The sequence below is a fragment of the Musca vetustissima genome, unplaced genomic scaffold (genome assembly GCF_032173495.1).
Source record: "Musca vetustissima isolate MV318-11 ecotype Yass unplaced genomic scaffold, APGP_CSIRO_Mvet_v1 utg26262, whole genome shotgun sequence".
NCBI classification, from domain to species: Eukaryota; Metazoa; Arthropoda; class Insecta; order Diptera; family Muscidae; genus Musca; species Musca vetustissima.
In genome coordinates, this window is record NW_026878616.1 from 41,665 (window position 1) to 54,978 (window position 13,314).

The 13,314-nt window shown below is 35.3% G+C and overlaps 1 protein-coding gene across 1 annotated transcript in view; it reads left to right on the plus strand.

Moving 5' to 3' along the window:
* Nucleotides 1-1,093: 1,093 nt before the first annotated feature.
* LOC133323403 (uncharacterized) overlaps nt 1,094-13,314 on the plus strand; it is a 46,209-nt gene continuing 33,988 nt past the window's right edge. Inside the window, exons 1-2 of the mRNA XM_061532331.1 lie at nt 1,094-1,115; nt 1,649-1,737. Coding sequence (XP_061388315.1) covers nt 1,094-1,115; nt 1,649-1,737 — 111 coding nt within the window. The remainder of the gene's footprint in view (nt 1,116-1,648; nt 1,738-13,314) is intronic.

Below are 13,314 nucleotides of genomic sequence, written 5' to 3' on the forward strand. Positions count from 1 at the left end.
CAACAAAAAGCTCGTCGGGGCCCCCAAAACACAATTTATGCAACTCGAGGCATACATCCAACCGCACATATACAAATCATGTGTGTGGCAGTAGTGCAGCAGCAGTCAGTCAGTAGTGAGTGAGTGTGGTGTGGTGGTAGTATAGATGTTGATGATGATGTAGAAGGAAAAATGTTAATAGTTTGAGAAGCCCCCAGAAATACGAAAAAATAATTCACAAAATACCAAAGAGATAGTCGTGGTAGTAGTAGTGTTGGTGGAAGTGTGGTATATTTGTAACCAAAAAAAAAAAGAATAAAAGAAAAAATAAAACAACAAAAAAGAAACGTGAAAATATAGCTGCTGCTTGTTACTATTGTGTAAATGTGAGATTGTTCTATTCAACTAAAGTGGAAGAAGTACAACAGCAGCAATAAAAAGTGAAAAATTCGTTGCATGTTGCCCAAAAAAAATTGTGTGTACATCTAAAAACGACGACTGGAATTTAATTGGAAATATATATTTTTTTTAATTTAGAAATGTGAAAATTCCGAAAGGAAGCAAGCAAGAGAAGCTACTACTCTAGGAGAGAAGAGGAGAATATTGTGTGCAAAAGGAAATCCAAGATAAAAGTATAAGAAAAACACATAATTCACAAGAAAAGTCAATAATAAGAAAAATAGTATATTGAAACGACGACGACGACGAAGAACTACTAATAAGAGAAAGAAGAAGAAGAAGAGGAGGTATTCACTCATACACACATACGTATATACATATATTCACTTGCACAAAACGTAAAAGAGAAAGAATAGCGCGCAATCGGCGGTTAACGTACCCCATCCGACGACATCACACACACACACGCATAGCACAATACAAAAGAAAAAATAGTTGAAAGCAAGAAAATAAAAAAAAAAAACAAAAAACAAAATAAAAAATATAATAAGAATACAACAAAAAAGTAGCAGAGCGAGCTCCCTCCTCGGTACAATGACGACGTCGACGACTACCACGACAACAATATTGGGATACATTCGTTCAAAACGTTGAAATGAGTATGTGTGAGAGAAAGAGAGAGAGAGTGAGATACAGAGTGATAGAATGCGAAGTGATGGTACGCTATAAACGCGAGTGTGAGTGCATGTGCGCTGGTGTGTGCCCATAGCAAACAACACCAAAAGAAAAATAAGAATAAATAAAAAAACGAAAATGAAAAGATGCAAGTTTATTTGTGTGTTCTGCTCTCCATAAAACGAACAAGTAAAAAAAAGAGAAACGACAAACGAAATGTGTGGTGTTTATTAAAAACCAACAAGAAATAAACATAAAGAATATCACGAGTAACATAAAGAGAGAGAGAGAGAGAGAAATGATAAATTACAATAACTAACAACTAAATGAAAAAATAAAACAAAATATAAAGAAAAGAAAATATAAATATATTCATTGCAACACCAGAAAACCATGCAATAATAGTGCAAACGCCACAACAACAACTAAATATTACAAAAGAATAGAAACAAACAACAAAACAAAAAACAAGAATGTGAGAAATAAAATAAAACAAACGCAAGAAATTCAAATTCATAAAAGAAATCAAACAAATCAACTAAACACAACCAAACACACACACGCAAAATGGATACAACAAATACAACGGCTTCAGCAGCAGCAGCGGTGGTAACGGCAGCGGCGGCGTCTGCTGCCGATGTTGCAGCAACAACAAAAGCAAAACAATTGGATTTTGAAATACTGGTAATTAAAACTTATACGAATGGCATAATGAAATGAAAAAAAAACGAAAAATAACAACAACAGCAACAACAAACAACCAACCATTCATTTTCATTAAGTTTTTTGTTGTTGTATGTTTGTTTTCTGTTTTATCTGTTTTTTACCATCTTCGTTCAAAAACCTTAACACAACAGACAACAAAGTCAAATGGATATTTTTAAGGTCGGCGTCATTAATGATCCGGCTTTTTTTTTGTTCTTTGTGTGACAGTTCTGTCAATGCATGCTGGCTTTTCCATTAGAAAACTTTTATAAGAAAAGAACTGAATGGGAAATGGTTTAAAATATGCGAATATTTTGAAAATATTAACAAAAAAATATAGTAAATTGATATTTTATTAACAGAAATATAGAGAAAAAAGAGAGAGGTAAATGTATATTCCGTTACCGGTATTAAACATTTGTATTGATTTTGTAACTATTTATGGAATCATATGGTCTGTTCCCGAACTGCAAGAATCTACTAATTTTTACTATTTTCTTCGATATCATAATATGTTATCGTAGTAAAAAATGGTACATGCAGGTTCTGGAACAGACCAATTTTGTGTTTTCGGAAACAATTTGATAGCCAAATAATAAAAGTATAAGGTGAAATATTTTTTATGCCCTACACAACAATATTGTTAGGTTATTATAGCTGGTGTGTCCCAAGAGTTTGTAACGCCGCAAAATATTACTCCTAGACTCACCTTTTAGTATGTCGATCTTCAAATATCGACCAACTGAGTCGATCTAGACATCTGTAATGTAGTAGAAACGATCAGATTTTCAATAAAAAAAGTTCCAGAGATAGGAATTTTTACTCTAATTATGGGTATATAATATTAAAATGGTTATGGAATAGAGACAGGAGCTGGTTATCTTAAACCGTTTGGAAGACACAGTCAAAAATTATGGGTATATAACATTAAAATGGTTATGGAATAGAGACAGGAGCTGGTTACCTTAAACCGTTTGGAAGACACAGTCAAAAAACATTTTTTTGACCTTTTTTCCTATAGGTTATACTACACTTTGAGCTTGTTATTTGTAACTGTGTCTCTTTTGGATTATAAGATATACAAATACATGGGATTCGATTAGATTTCAGTAAAATTTGATCGAAAGCCCATGAGTGTCCGTCTGTATATAATTATTTGTAAAATAACCCCACAGTTATGGACCAATCGTCAGGAAATTTGGCCCCCACGGCCAAACCGAACCGACTCCTATTGTTTTTTTTTTTTTTTTGTAATTATGGACTAATATTTAGGGGATCGAATGGACCAAAAATGTTTTTTTTTTTTTTGTTTTTCTGGTCGCTATAGAGCCCAAAATTATGGTCCGAACATCAGGAAAGTTTACACGAAAATGGGGATCTGATCAAATAAGCATAACTTTTTTAATAATAATCGGTCAATATAAAGCGGTTTAAATGGATCCAGACTTTTGTTTGAAAAACGAAAAAATGGCCTTTATTGATGTATGAACTCGGATATGGGAATTATATTTTACAGGAGTCGTATCTATTCTTACATTGTTCAGTAATACCATTATTAAAACCATTATCACACCGAATGGCATCATTTACGCCTTCCTCAATAGATTTTACATGAAGTACCGGTTATGGTCAAAGATGACGTCTATAGTTTTCGATAGAGATCAGATTATATTTAGGTGATGAAATAGACCGATAATTTTTATGTCCGTTTTTCTAACCTCAACAAATCGTATCAATCACATAGAAGGGGACCTTGGCAACGAACAAATAAACTCTTTTGACGATAATCAATCAATATTAGGTTGACCTAGGGAAAAACAAATCCATTATTTTTATATGAACTATAGGTATTTATTTAACATGCTTCGGAATGTCTGATTTTGTTGTATGATATTTGCCACTTTAAAGGTAAGTTCATAATACCCCTCTAATAGAAGTTCTTCTCTCTATTTGCAAAAAACTCTAGTTGTCGATTTTAACAATCCTTCCTGGATACCAATTTTTTGTCATTAAAGAAATTTAGCAATGCAAGAAAAAAATGGTAATCGCTTGGTGTCAAGTCCGGACTGTTTGGCGGATGCATTATAACTTCCCAATCAAGCTCCAGAAGTTTCTGGCGTGTTACTGTAGATGTGTGTGGCGTAGCGTTGCCCAGGTGGAACACGACACCTCTCCTGTTGGCCATTTCTGAGCGTTTCTGAACAATTGTAAATGGTTTAAAAGTGTTTTACGATCGATTTTTAGCTCCTGCGCGATGTTACGATTGCTAACATGTCGAATTCCAGTCCCATACATTTGAAACCATAAAATGGCTAACACTGTTTTTTTTTTTTTTTGAGATACCAAATTTCAATGAAACCGTATGTTTTTGGGAGTAGTATTATATGCCTCTACTCAGAACGGCAAATTATTGTCTCTTTTTTAAGTAAATACAAATACAAAGGTTATTTTCAACAGACCGGTCCAACGTTCAAAATTATCACCCGATAATTTTTCGAATTTCGGATCAAATGCTGAATATTTTTAGAACTTCTGAAAAAGTATCCGAAAATCTTTCTATTTTCTCTGCTTATTTTCGAATGTTCCTTTAGAGTTTTGTCTGAAATTTTGCAGAAAATCGAAAATTCTCATAAAATTTCCCTTTATTTCTCCCGAGTTCTTTTTTACGAATTCGTTTTAGAACTTCTTAAAAAATATCCGAAAATCTTTCCATTTTCTGCCCATTTTCGAATGTTCCTTTAGAGTTTTGTTCGAAATTGTGCAGAAAATCGAAAATTCTCATAAAATGTCCCTTTATTTCTCCCGAAACTCGAATGTTCCTTCCGATTTTTTTGTTTTTTGGGCGACAAAACTTTTCAAATTCATGGGCACCTTCAAACAATTTTGTTCCAATATCAGTACAAATTCGGCATCCGAATCGGAGTATCGTTCCGAGTTCGGAAAAAAATCAAAACAAATTGTTAGCTGGGTAAGCATAGAATTTTACATTGATCAGGAATATAAATATATAGGGTTTCAGAAAATATTTATGGTATTGTAATAGAAGTGGCACCACACTACACAAAGATTCTAGTATATTGTCGGACAATCCGCATCAGAAGTCGTGAAAAATTATTGCAAGTAAATTTTGTCGAAATTGATTTTTAAGACACTCTAAATCCCCATCAAGCAAAACCTTGGCAAGCGTTCTCTCTTTGAGCGTAATTTGTGTGAAAAAGAGCGTAAAAACGAGCCTCTGCCTAGGCGTGATCTAGACAACACAACACATTGTCGTACATCAGAATGTATTGAATACGTTTTTGCTTTAAAATTTTTAACTTTCCAATTTAAATGTTAAATGACGCCAAGAAACACATCTTTTGAGCGAGCGCTGAGCAGCTAGATTTTTTGATCAAATATTACCGATCCTCAAAACTTTTTTTCGGCGAACTCTTCATGCAAATTTTTGATTTCTTTACAAATTATGATGGTCGATTCAGATTGTGGTGGTGGTAAAATCAAGAATTTCTTCAACAAATCCGATCGAGGATATTTGTTTTCTTATGTGTTTGAGATTATAAAATACCGTTTTTGTAATATTATTTTAAGTTGTAAACTTATTTTTCTCTAAAAATAAGAAAAAAAATATAAAAATGTTTTTTTTTTTCATATTTCCCATACTTATCGATTGTTGCAAAATACATCACACATCCCCTAATAACGGCGGCTCAGCATTTAACTCTCTTTGCAACGGCTTTGGGATCATTGCTTCTTCTTCTTTCTCCTGTTTCTTTTATTTTACCGTTGGCTTGTTGTTTTATATAATTGAGTTGTATTTAATTAAACATAATTAAGGAAGTAATCGCTATAATACATTGTAAATTATTCAACATCATGGTATGGTGTGGAATGGTGCGATGATGATGATGGCGATATGTTTGTTTGTCAGTCAGTCAGGCAGTCAGCCATACCCACCAACCCACCGTTTGTATGTTTGTTTATTGGTTTGTCTATCTGACGGCGGCAGCGTTGTGTTGATACCTTAATTCCAATTTTGCTGCTCTTCTTCTTCTTCGCGTTTGCCTCGTTCAGTTGATGGGGGGGTTTTTTGTGAGGCGCGCTCTACTTGCACTGTGTTTTTTTATTTAGTTTGTTTTCTTTTTTCTATTCGTTTTGTGTTTTATTTTTTGTTTTCTTATTGTGTATTGCTATGTGAACGAACAGCAGAGCAGCGTGCTGTTTGTGTGTGTGTATGATGTGTAAGTGAGTGTGTGCATGTGAATGTGTGTTTTATTCGAACAGCGTGTATGGGAGTGAGTGTGTGTGTGTGTGTGCGTTGTGTGGAAAGAGGAGGAGTACAGTTAAGATAAATGTTGTTGAAAGAATAAAAAAAGCAGACAAAAACAACAAGAACAAAAGACGAAACAACAAATCTTAATTAAATGGATCGCATTCGTTCCTTCACCCGCCCGACCGCCAGCAGCCAGTACCTCCGTCGCCGTTGTTTTTTTAATTTCTTTTTTCTGTTGTTGTTGTTTACAACGACGTTTATCTAATTTACTCTTTATTTTACGATAGCTGGTATTTGGGACATCGTCGTTTAGAACCAGTATTTTTTTTATTATTCGTTGCGTTTTTTTCTTCTTCTTCTGTTTTGTATTGGATATGGACGGCGGATGGTTGCTTGGATGAATATGAGAAAATACTAGTTTTTATTTTATATTGTTGTTGTTTATGTTGTATAAAGAAAATATTGGTGTATTGTTGTTGTTGATTTTCTTGTTTATTAATGTGTTATATGGCCATGACAAAAACAAAAAAAATGTAAACAAATAAAACTATGACATTTTATTAAATGTTTTATGTATGCATTTTAGCAAATAAACCTGGTTTAGAAACAAAAATATGTTTTTTTTTTTTTTGTTGAGGTGGGAATATTTTACACCTCCAAATATTCACCTGAGACCCCATAAATTGTAGCGTAAGTGCACCAATAGTCGGCACTTTAAGGATTTTCACAATTTAAGCGTTTCGTCTCCCCGAGAACTTTTTTTCACTATATTGTATTTAGGTCCATATGTTTCCAAATTTTGTTTACTCCCCGATGCAATGAAAGTTTTTTAATTAATTTTTTATTAAAGTAGATTAAATTGATAATTAGGTAAAATAGTGCCTTTGTGCCAATAGTCGGTACTATTTTCCAATTGTCGGCATATCATGGTCCAATAGTCGGCATGTCGTAATGTAGTTAAAAATTTGAAACAACTCTAGGTTAGTAAAACAATCAGACTTTTCTGAATTTTTTTTCCAGTGGTAGGTATTTTTACAGTAATTATGGGGATATCTTTTTTCTTGGGGGACGTACCCGGTTATTTGACCCGGAAGTTCGGGTACGGGTACCCGGTTATATCCGGTTCTACGGATCCGGTTAATATAAAATGGGTATCATTTTTAATGTTATAAAAATACCTTTCCATTGAGTGGGGTTTATCTCAAACTATTTTGGAGATATAGTAAAAAAAACTGTTTTCGTCCCCGATTTTTTTGAAAAACTCCCTAAAAGTCGAACTTGGGTCCATTATAGTCCCTCTCCATCCCAGACTCAAATGATAGACCACGATTTGCCCTTTCTACATGACAGAATCTCCTTTTAAATAACATGGTGTTTTTTGGGTGACCGGACTTCGGCCGGGTATTTAAGACTTTTTCCTATGGACAGATACCAACACCGGCTACGCGACAGAAATTCCTTCAAAATAGAATATTTTTTGTATAGCCGGCCTTCGGATGGGGATTTAAGACTTTCTCCTATGGACAGATGCCAACACCGGCTACGCGACAGAAACTCCTTTTAAATAGAATATTTTTTTGTATAGCCGGCCTTCGGCCGGGGATTTAGGACTTTCTCCTATGGATACCAACACCGGCTACGCGACAAAATCTCTTGTTAAATAGAATATCTTTTTAGGGTGACAGGCCTTCGGCCGGGCATTTAACACGTTACCCATGGACAGTAGCCAACACCGGCTCCGCGACAGAAACTCTTTCTAAATAGAAATTTTTTTTTGTATAGCCGGCCTTCGGCCGGGAATTTAAGACTTTCTCCTATGGACATATACCAACACCAGCTACGCGACAGAATCTCTTGTTAAATAGAATGTCCTTTTATGGTAAAATACAATACATATTTAGGGTAAAAATACATACCTCTGGAAAAATTTCAGAAAAATCTAATCGTTTTTACTAAACTAGAGTTAAGTCAAAAATATTATTAATTTAATTAATTTTTCTGCTATTTGCATTCATACACTATTATTATCGGCCGTTTCCATCAGTGTTGTATTAAAAACGTTATATAAAATAATTTTATTTATTATAATATAACAATTGTAATATATGGTGCAACCTGTTATCCAATTCTCGGCATTTCTAAATTACGCATTTCAGAGGTTAAAAGAATTTAAGATTAAAACCATGTCTTCTATTATGGAAAATCACTTTAAACAGATTTTTTTATAAATTAATCTGAAATTTTGAGCAAAATGGTCCCATATGCCGACTACAGGATAACCTCAAAAATTGTTGTTCCTAAGGTCGACATGCCCACTAATTTTTTCGTTAAATAACATAAATTATCGCCAATGTTGAAACCCCTTATTGACAACATGCAAAATTTTGGCTGAATATATGTACTTAGCTCGATGAAATTTTACATGGAGATAGCTTTTATATTTGGTTATAGAATTTTTTAGTTATTTGAAGTTATATACAACAGATGCCGAATATTGGTACATGCCGGAATTAGGTGCGTTTACCCTACATTGCTACAACTCCTAGGATGTTTGCTGGGATATATCGACCCATTTTTAGGGCAACCTCCAAATAAAGTTATAACCATTAGGTTAGGGATGTACGGTTGTTAATTACAACCATTCACTCAGAGACATTTGTGATCATCCTTGATACCTGAAAAGAAAAGAGAAAATAATGAAATGGAAGAGAGAGAGAAAGAGAGTTAGAGTGGATCTGATTGGGGTCTATTTTGGAGAAGAAAGCTAGATTATCAATTTCATATCTTTCAAGGTAGATATATATACAAGGTAGCCGCATCGGCGAATTTCTACAACAAACATAGGTTGTTGTATTTTGATATGTCAAAAATGTTTTGCCAAAACAAACAGTTTGACAAGATTTTTTTACACAAATTCTTGTAGAAAATGTTAAGAAAGGTATTGCCAAAAAAGCTCTTCGAAATTCGGAGATTTTCATTTATAATTTTGATTTTTAATTTTTTGGTTCAATGTTACAACAACATTTTTGACATTTATTTGCACCAACAGCTGGACCGATGCGGCTACCTTATTAAACATGCCTTGATATCTTTCTGCCATTCAGCGATAGAACTCTACAGAGAGAGAGAGAGAGAGAGAGACTGACTTGTTATATTCCCCACAATGATTATAATCTCTCTATTATTATGTGACAACAGCGTATAAGTTTTTCGGCGAGAGAATTCAGGCCAGATAGCTTTCGATATTCTGCAAACCATCTGTTGCCGACTACCTCGCCGTATATCAAACGGAAACTGCCAATGAAATATTGGTGGTTGCACCGATCTCTCAATCGGAAGTTTGGACGACTGTGAACCCCCTTGAGCAAGCTCGTCGGCTATCTCATTCTATGTTCTATGTTGCTATGCCTAGCAGAGCAGTCTTGCAAATCAATAACTGCTTTTGAGTTTATAGTGCACGACTTTTAAGCCTTGAGAGCCGCCTGACTATCGACATATATAGTCAGCGGTAACGTACTATCGGCAGTAAGTGTTTTGACTATCACGGCGCTTTCGTGTTTGCTAGGATTTCTGCTTCAAAAACGCTACAAAAATTGTTAAATTTACATGAGTTGTATATTTATAAATTCCTTACAGTAAACGCCTGCCTACACCAGTGCCTTCCTCCCTACTCTATGACAGACCTGGCATAGGTAAGGAGCCACTAGTGTAGGATTCCCTACTATGAATCTACTCTGATATCGTTTCTCGGAGACTCAGAGCACATTTAGCAGCCTGGAATTTAATTAGAGTTACCAGTGCCTGGAGATTCAAGATCACATTCAAGGCTGCCTGTGTGGTGTGCTTCTTAGCGCTCCGGTAGTCGGGGTCGAATCCGATCGCTGTACTGAGTTCATTTTAGTCAGCAGTATATTTTTGTTGACCCCCTGCCACCATACAAGGCATTCATATGTCAGAATGGGAATAGCTCTTGCAGGAGTCGAGTGCTATTAGTCCTTTCTAAGCGCCTTCCTCAACATTCCTATTCCACGTTAATTTGTGCTCAAGGATTGTACCAAGGTATTTTGCCTTTTCCGAAAAGGATAAGTTCACTCCACCCAAAGATGGCAAGCGGAAATTTGAAATCTTACTTTTCCTAGTGAAGAGCACCAATTCTGTATAAGTAGTGTTTACACTAAGACCCTTGGTGCGTTTCCAGTTGGTTGAAAGGTGGTCATCCATAATATCTAAAATGGTCGTTAGAAATTTCCCACCGACTAGCAAATTATACCCATTAATCCGTATTTTGAATCTTTTGTACATGTTTTCCAAAAAAAAAAATTGATTTTAATTTAATATTAATTATTAAACTATACCTTTATTAGTACCCAAAATTCTTTGGGCAAAGTTTTAAAGAACCCTGGTCTACGATCTGAATGTTCTCTAAATATGAATTTGGGAAGAATATTTTTTAAGGCCGCAATGTTTTCCAGGTGTGGATATTTATACCCTCAGTCTTATGGCTAATGAGGGTATTTATATACACTTTGATTTGGCAAAAATGTGACTTATCAAAATATTGGCTTAGACGCCATGTTTCTTTGGACCAAATCCGTTTCAGACAATTTGGAGTCGATTTACAAATGTCCGTCGGTCTTTTTGGCCGGCTGGAGCGCACGATAACCTTCGAAGGGAGCAACCGATTTTATCCAAACTTTGCACATCGTAACATTTCTTCCTAACTTAGTTCAAGTTCGTAGATAGAGAATATCGGTTCGCTTCTTTTGGTACCTCTCCCACAAAATGGCAAAAATTACAGATTTAATCACCATTAAACTGGTAGTTAAAACAAAAGCAACAGAAATAGAAAAAGCAGTGGGCGGAGCAGTATAGTCGGGCGGGGCCGACCATACGAAACCCTACACAACTAACACGGAACTCAAATTTTCTGCGGATGTTTATTCCGAGCCTGGGCGATATTTCGTGATATTTCCACCCTCTTGCCCGATTAGAGATAAACAGCACCTCTTCCTCACACTGACATATTTTCCGAATATTACGAGTATTCAGTACAGCTATTGTCCAGATTCCCTTCACCGTGGGTTATGTTGTGATGTTCGGATTTCATTTGTGGTTTATAGATCGACTCGAAAAAAACACAAAAAATTAAGTTTTCGGTCCACTTCATTCCAAAATTATAATCTGATCAACACCGAAAATTATAGGCGTTGTCCTTGACCATAACTGGAACCTCATGGAACATTTCAAAGCGATCAGCGCTATAGTTCCCTCTCTAGAGTGATAATGGGTAACTAAATAATATACGAATACGGATATACCTGTAAATATTTAGGTGTAACTCCCACATCCGAGCACATACAACAATATAATTGGTCTTAATATAAAAGTCAACCACTCCTCTTGGATATAATATCAACTTCTCGGGTATATGTCCTTCAGTGGTAAATATACATGCTGTAGAATACAAATTTTGTAATTTTTCACACAAAAGTCAGGGTCCATTTGACCCGCTAAATACTGGCCCGATCCTCTTCTCCATGCAAAATTTCACTATGTTCGGGCCATTATTGCGACCTCTGGAGCGACCAGAAAAACCGACAAAAATTTAGTATTTGGTCCATTTCATACCCTAAATATTAACCGATAGGGGCCTTCATTGGCCAGAACCCATCCTACATGCAAAATTTCGTGAAGATTGGTCTGTATCGTGTTTACAAATTATAATGGACAGACGGACGGACACACATGTCTAGATCGACTCAGATAGTCGAGATATGACGATAGGTATACATAAAGGTGGGTCTACGACCAATATTTCGCGGCGTTACAAACTTTTGGGGCTGCACAAAGCTGTCAACATAGTTGTGTAGGGTATAATGAATAAATTGCCTGTAACTTTTTTTGTAAATAAAGTTATAGTGAATTTTTCTTTTTCCCGAAATAAATCGGCGTTTTAATTATTTCTTAAAAAAAAAACCAAAAATATATCTACGAAATTTTTGTTTGGTCGAAACTAAATCAAGTTTTTGATTTTTTCTTATAAATAGGTACATTTTGCAAGCAATCGACATCATAATCATTATTTTTATTTACGGCAGCACATGTACTTGGATATACTATTCCTTGCATCCTGAACCTGTGGGAAGAGGCTACATCTATTCTGTTTGTTTGTGAAACTCTTTTAATTTGGCCATACTCCAACGATTTTTCTATAGGATAAAGATCTGATGATTGTGTTGGCCATTATAAAACCCTGATTTTTTGACTCCCGCAACCAATCGTTGATATGTTTTGGTGTATGTTTGGAGGATATTGCCAAGCTGAAACACCCAAACAGCAAAGGGGGGAACCATTAAGTTTTCCAACACATTTGTACACATATGTCGAACTCCATAAAAAGAAACTCTCCTCCATTTTTTTTCATGTCTGAGTTTTTAATATTTAACTTCAATTCCACCGAGAGCATAATATTTCTCCACTGACCCGGATTTATTTTTTTTTAGACTGAATAAAGTACCCAATTTAAAACTAAAAAAAAAACCCAGACCAATCTTCACGAAATTTTGCATGTAGGACCGGTTCTGGCCAATGAAGACCCCTATTGTTCTTGGTAAAGATCGATTAATATTTAGGGGATGAAATGGACCAAATACTTAATTTTTGTCTGTTTTTCTGGTCGCTCCACAGGCCGTAATTATGGCCCAAACATCGCAAATTTTTACATGGAGAAGGGGATCGGGTCAAAGAATAAACATGCCTGTTTTGATAAAGATCGGTCAATATGTAGCGGGTCAAATAGACTCTGCCTTTTGTGTGAAAAATGACAAAATTTGAATTCTATAGCGAGAAGAAGTTGATAGCATATCCAAGAGGAGTCGATGGCCAAGAGGAGTCGATGGCCTTTAAATACCAATTATATTGCCGTATGTACTCGGATGTGGGAGTTACACGTAAATATTTACAGGTGCGCTTACGTATTCATATATTATTTAGTGACCCATTACCACATTAGAGGGCGAAAATATAGCGCGGATCGCTTTGAAATTTTCTATGAGGATCCAGGTATGGCCAAGGACAACGCCTATAATTTTCTGTGATGATCTGATAATAATATTGGGATGAAGTGGACCGAAAACTTATTTTTTGTGTTTTTTCGAGTCGATCTATAGGCCACAACTGAAAGCCTAACATTACAGCACAACCCACGGTGAAGGAAATCTGGACAAGTAATTAGAAGGGCTGCACTAAATATTAGTAATAATATTATTTGTTGACCTCTAGTCGGT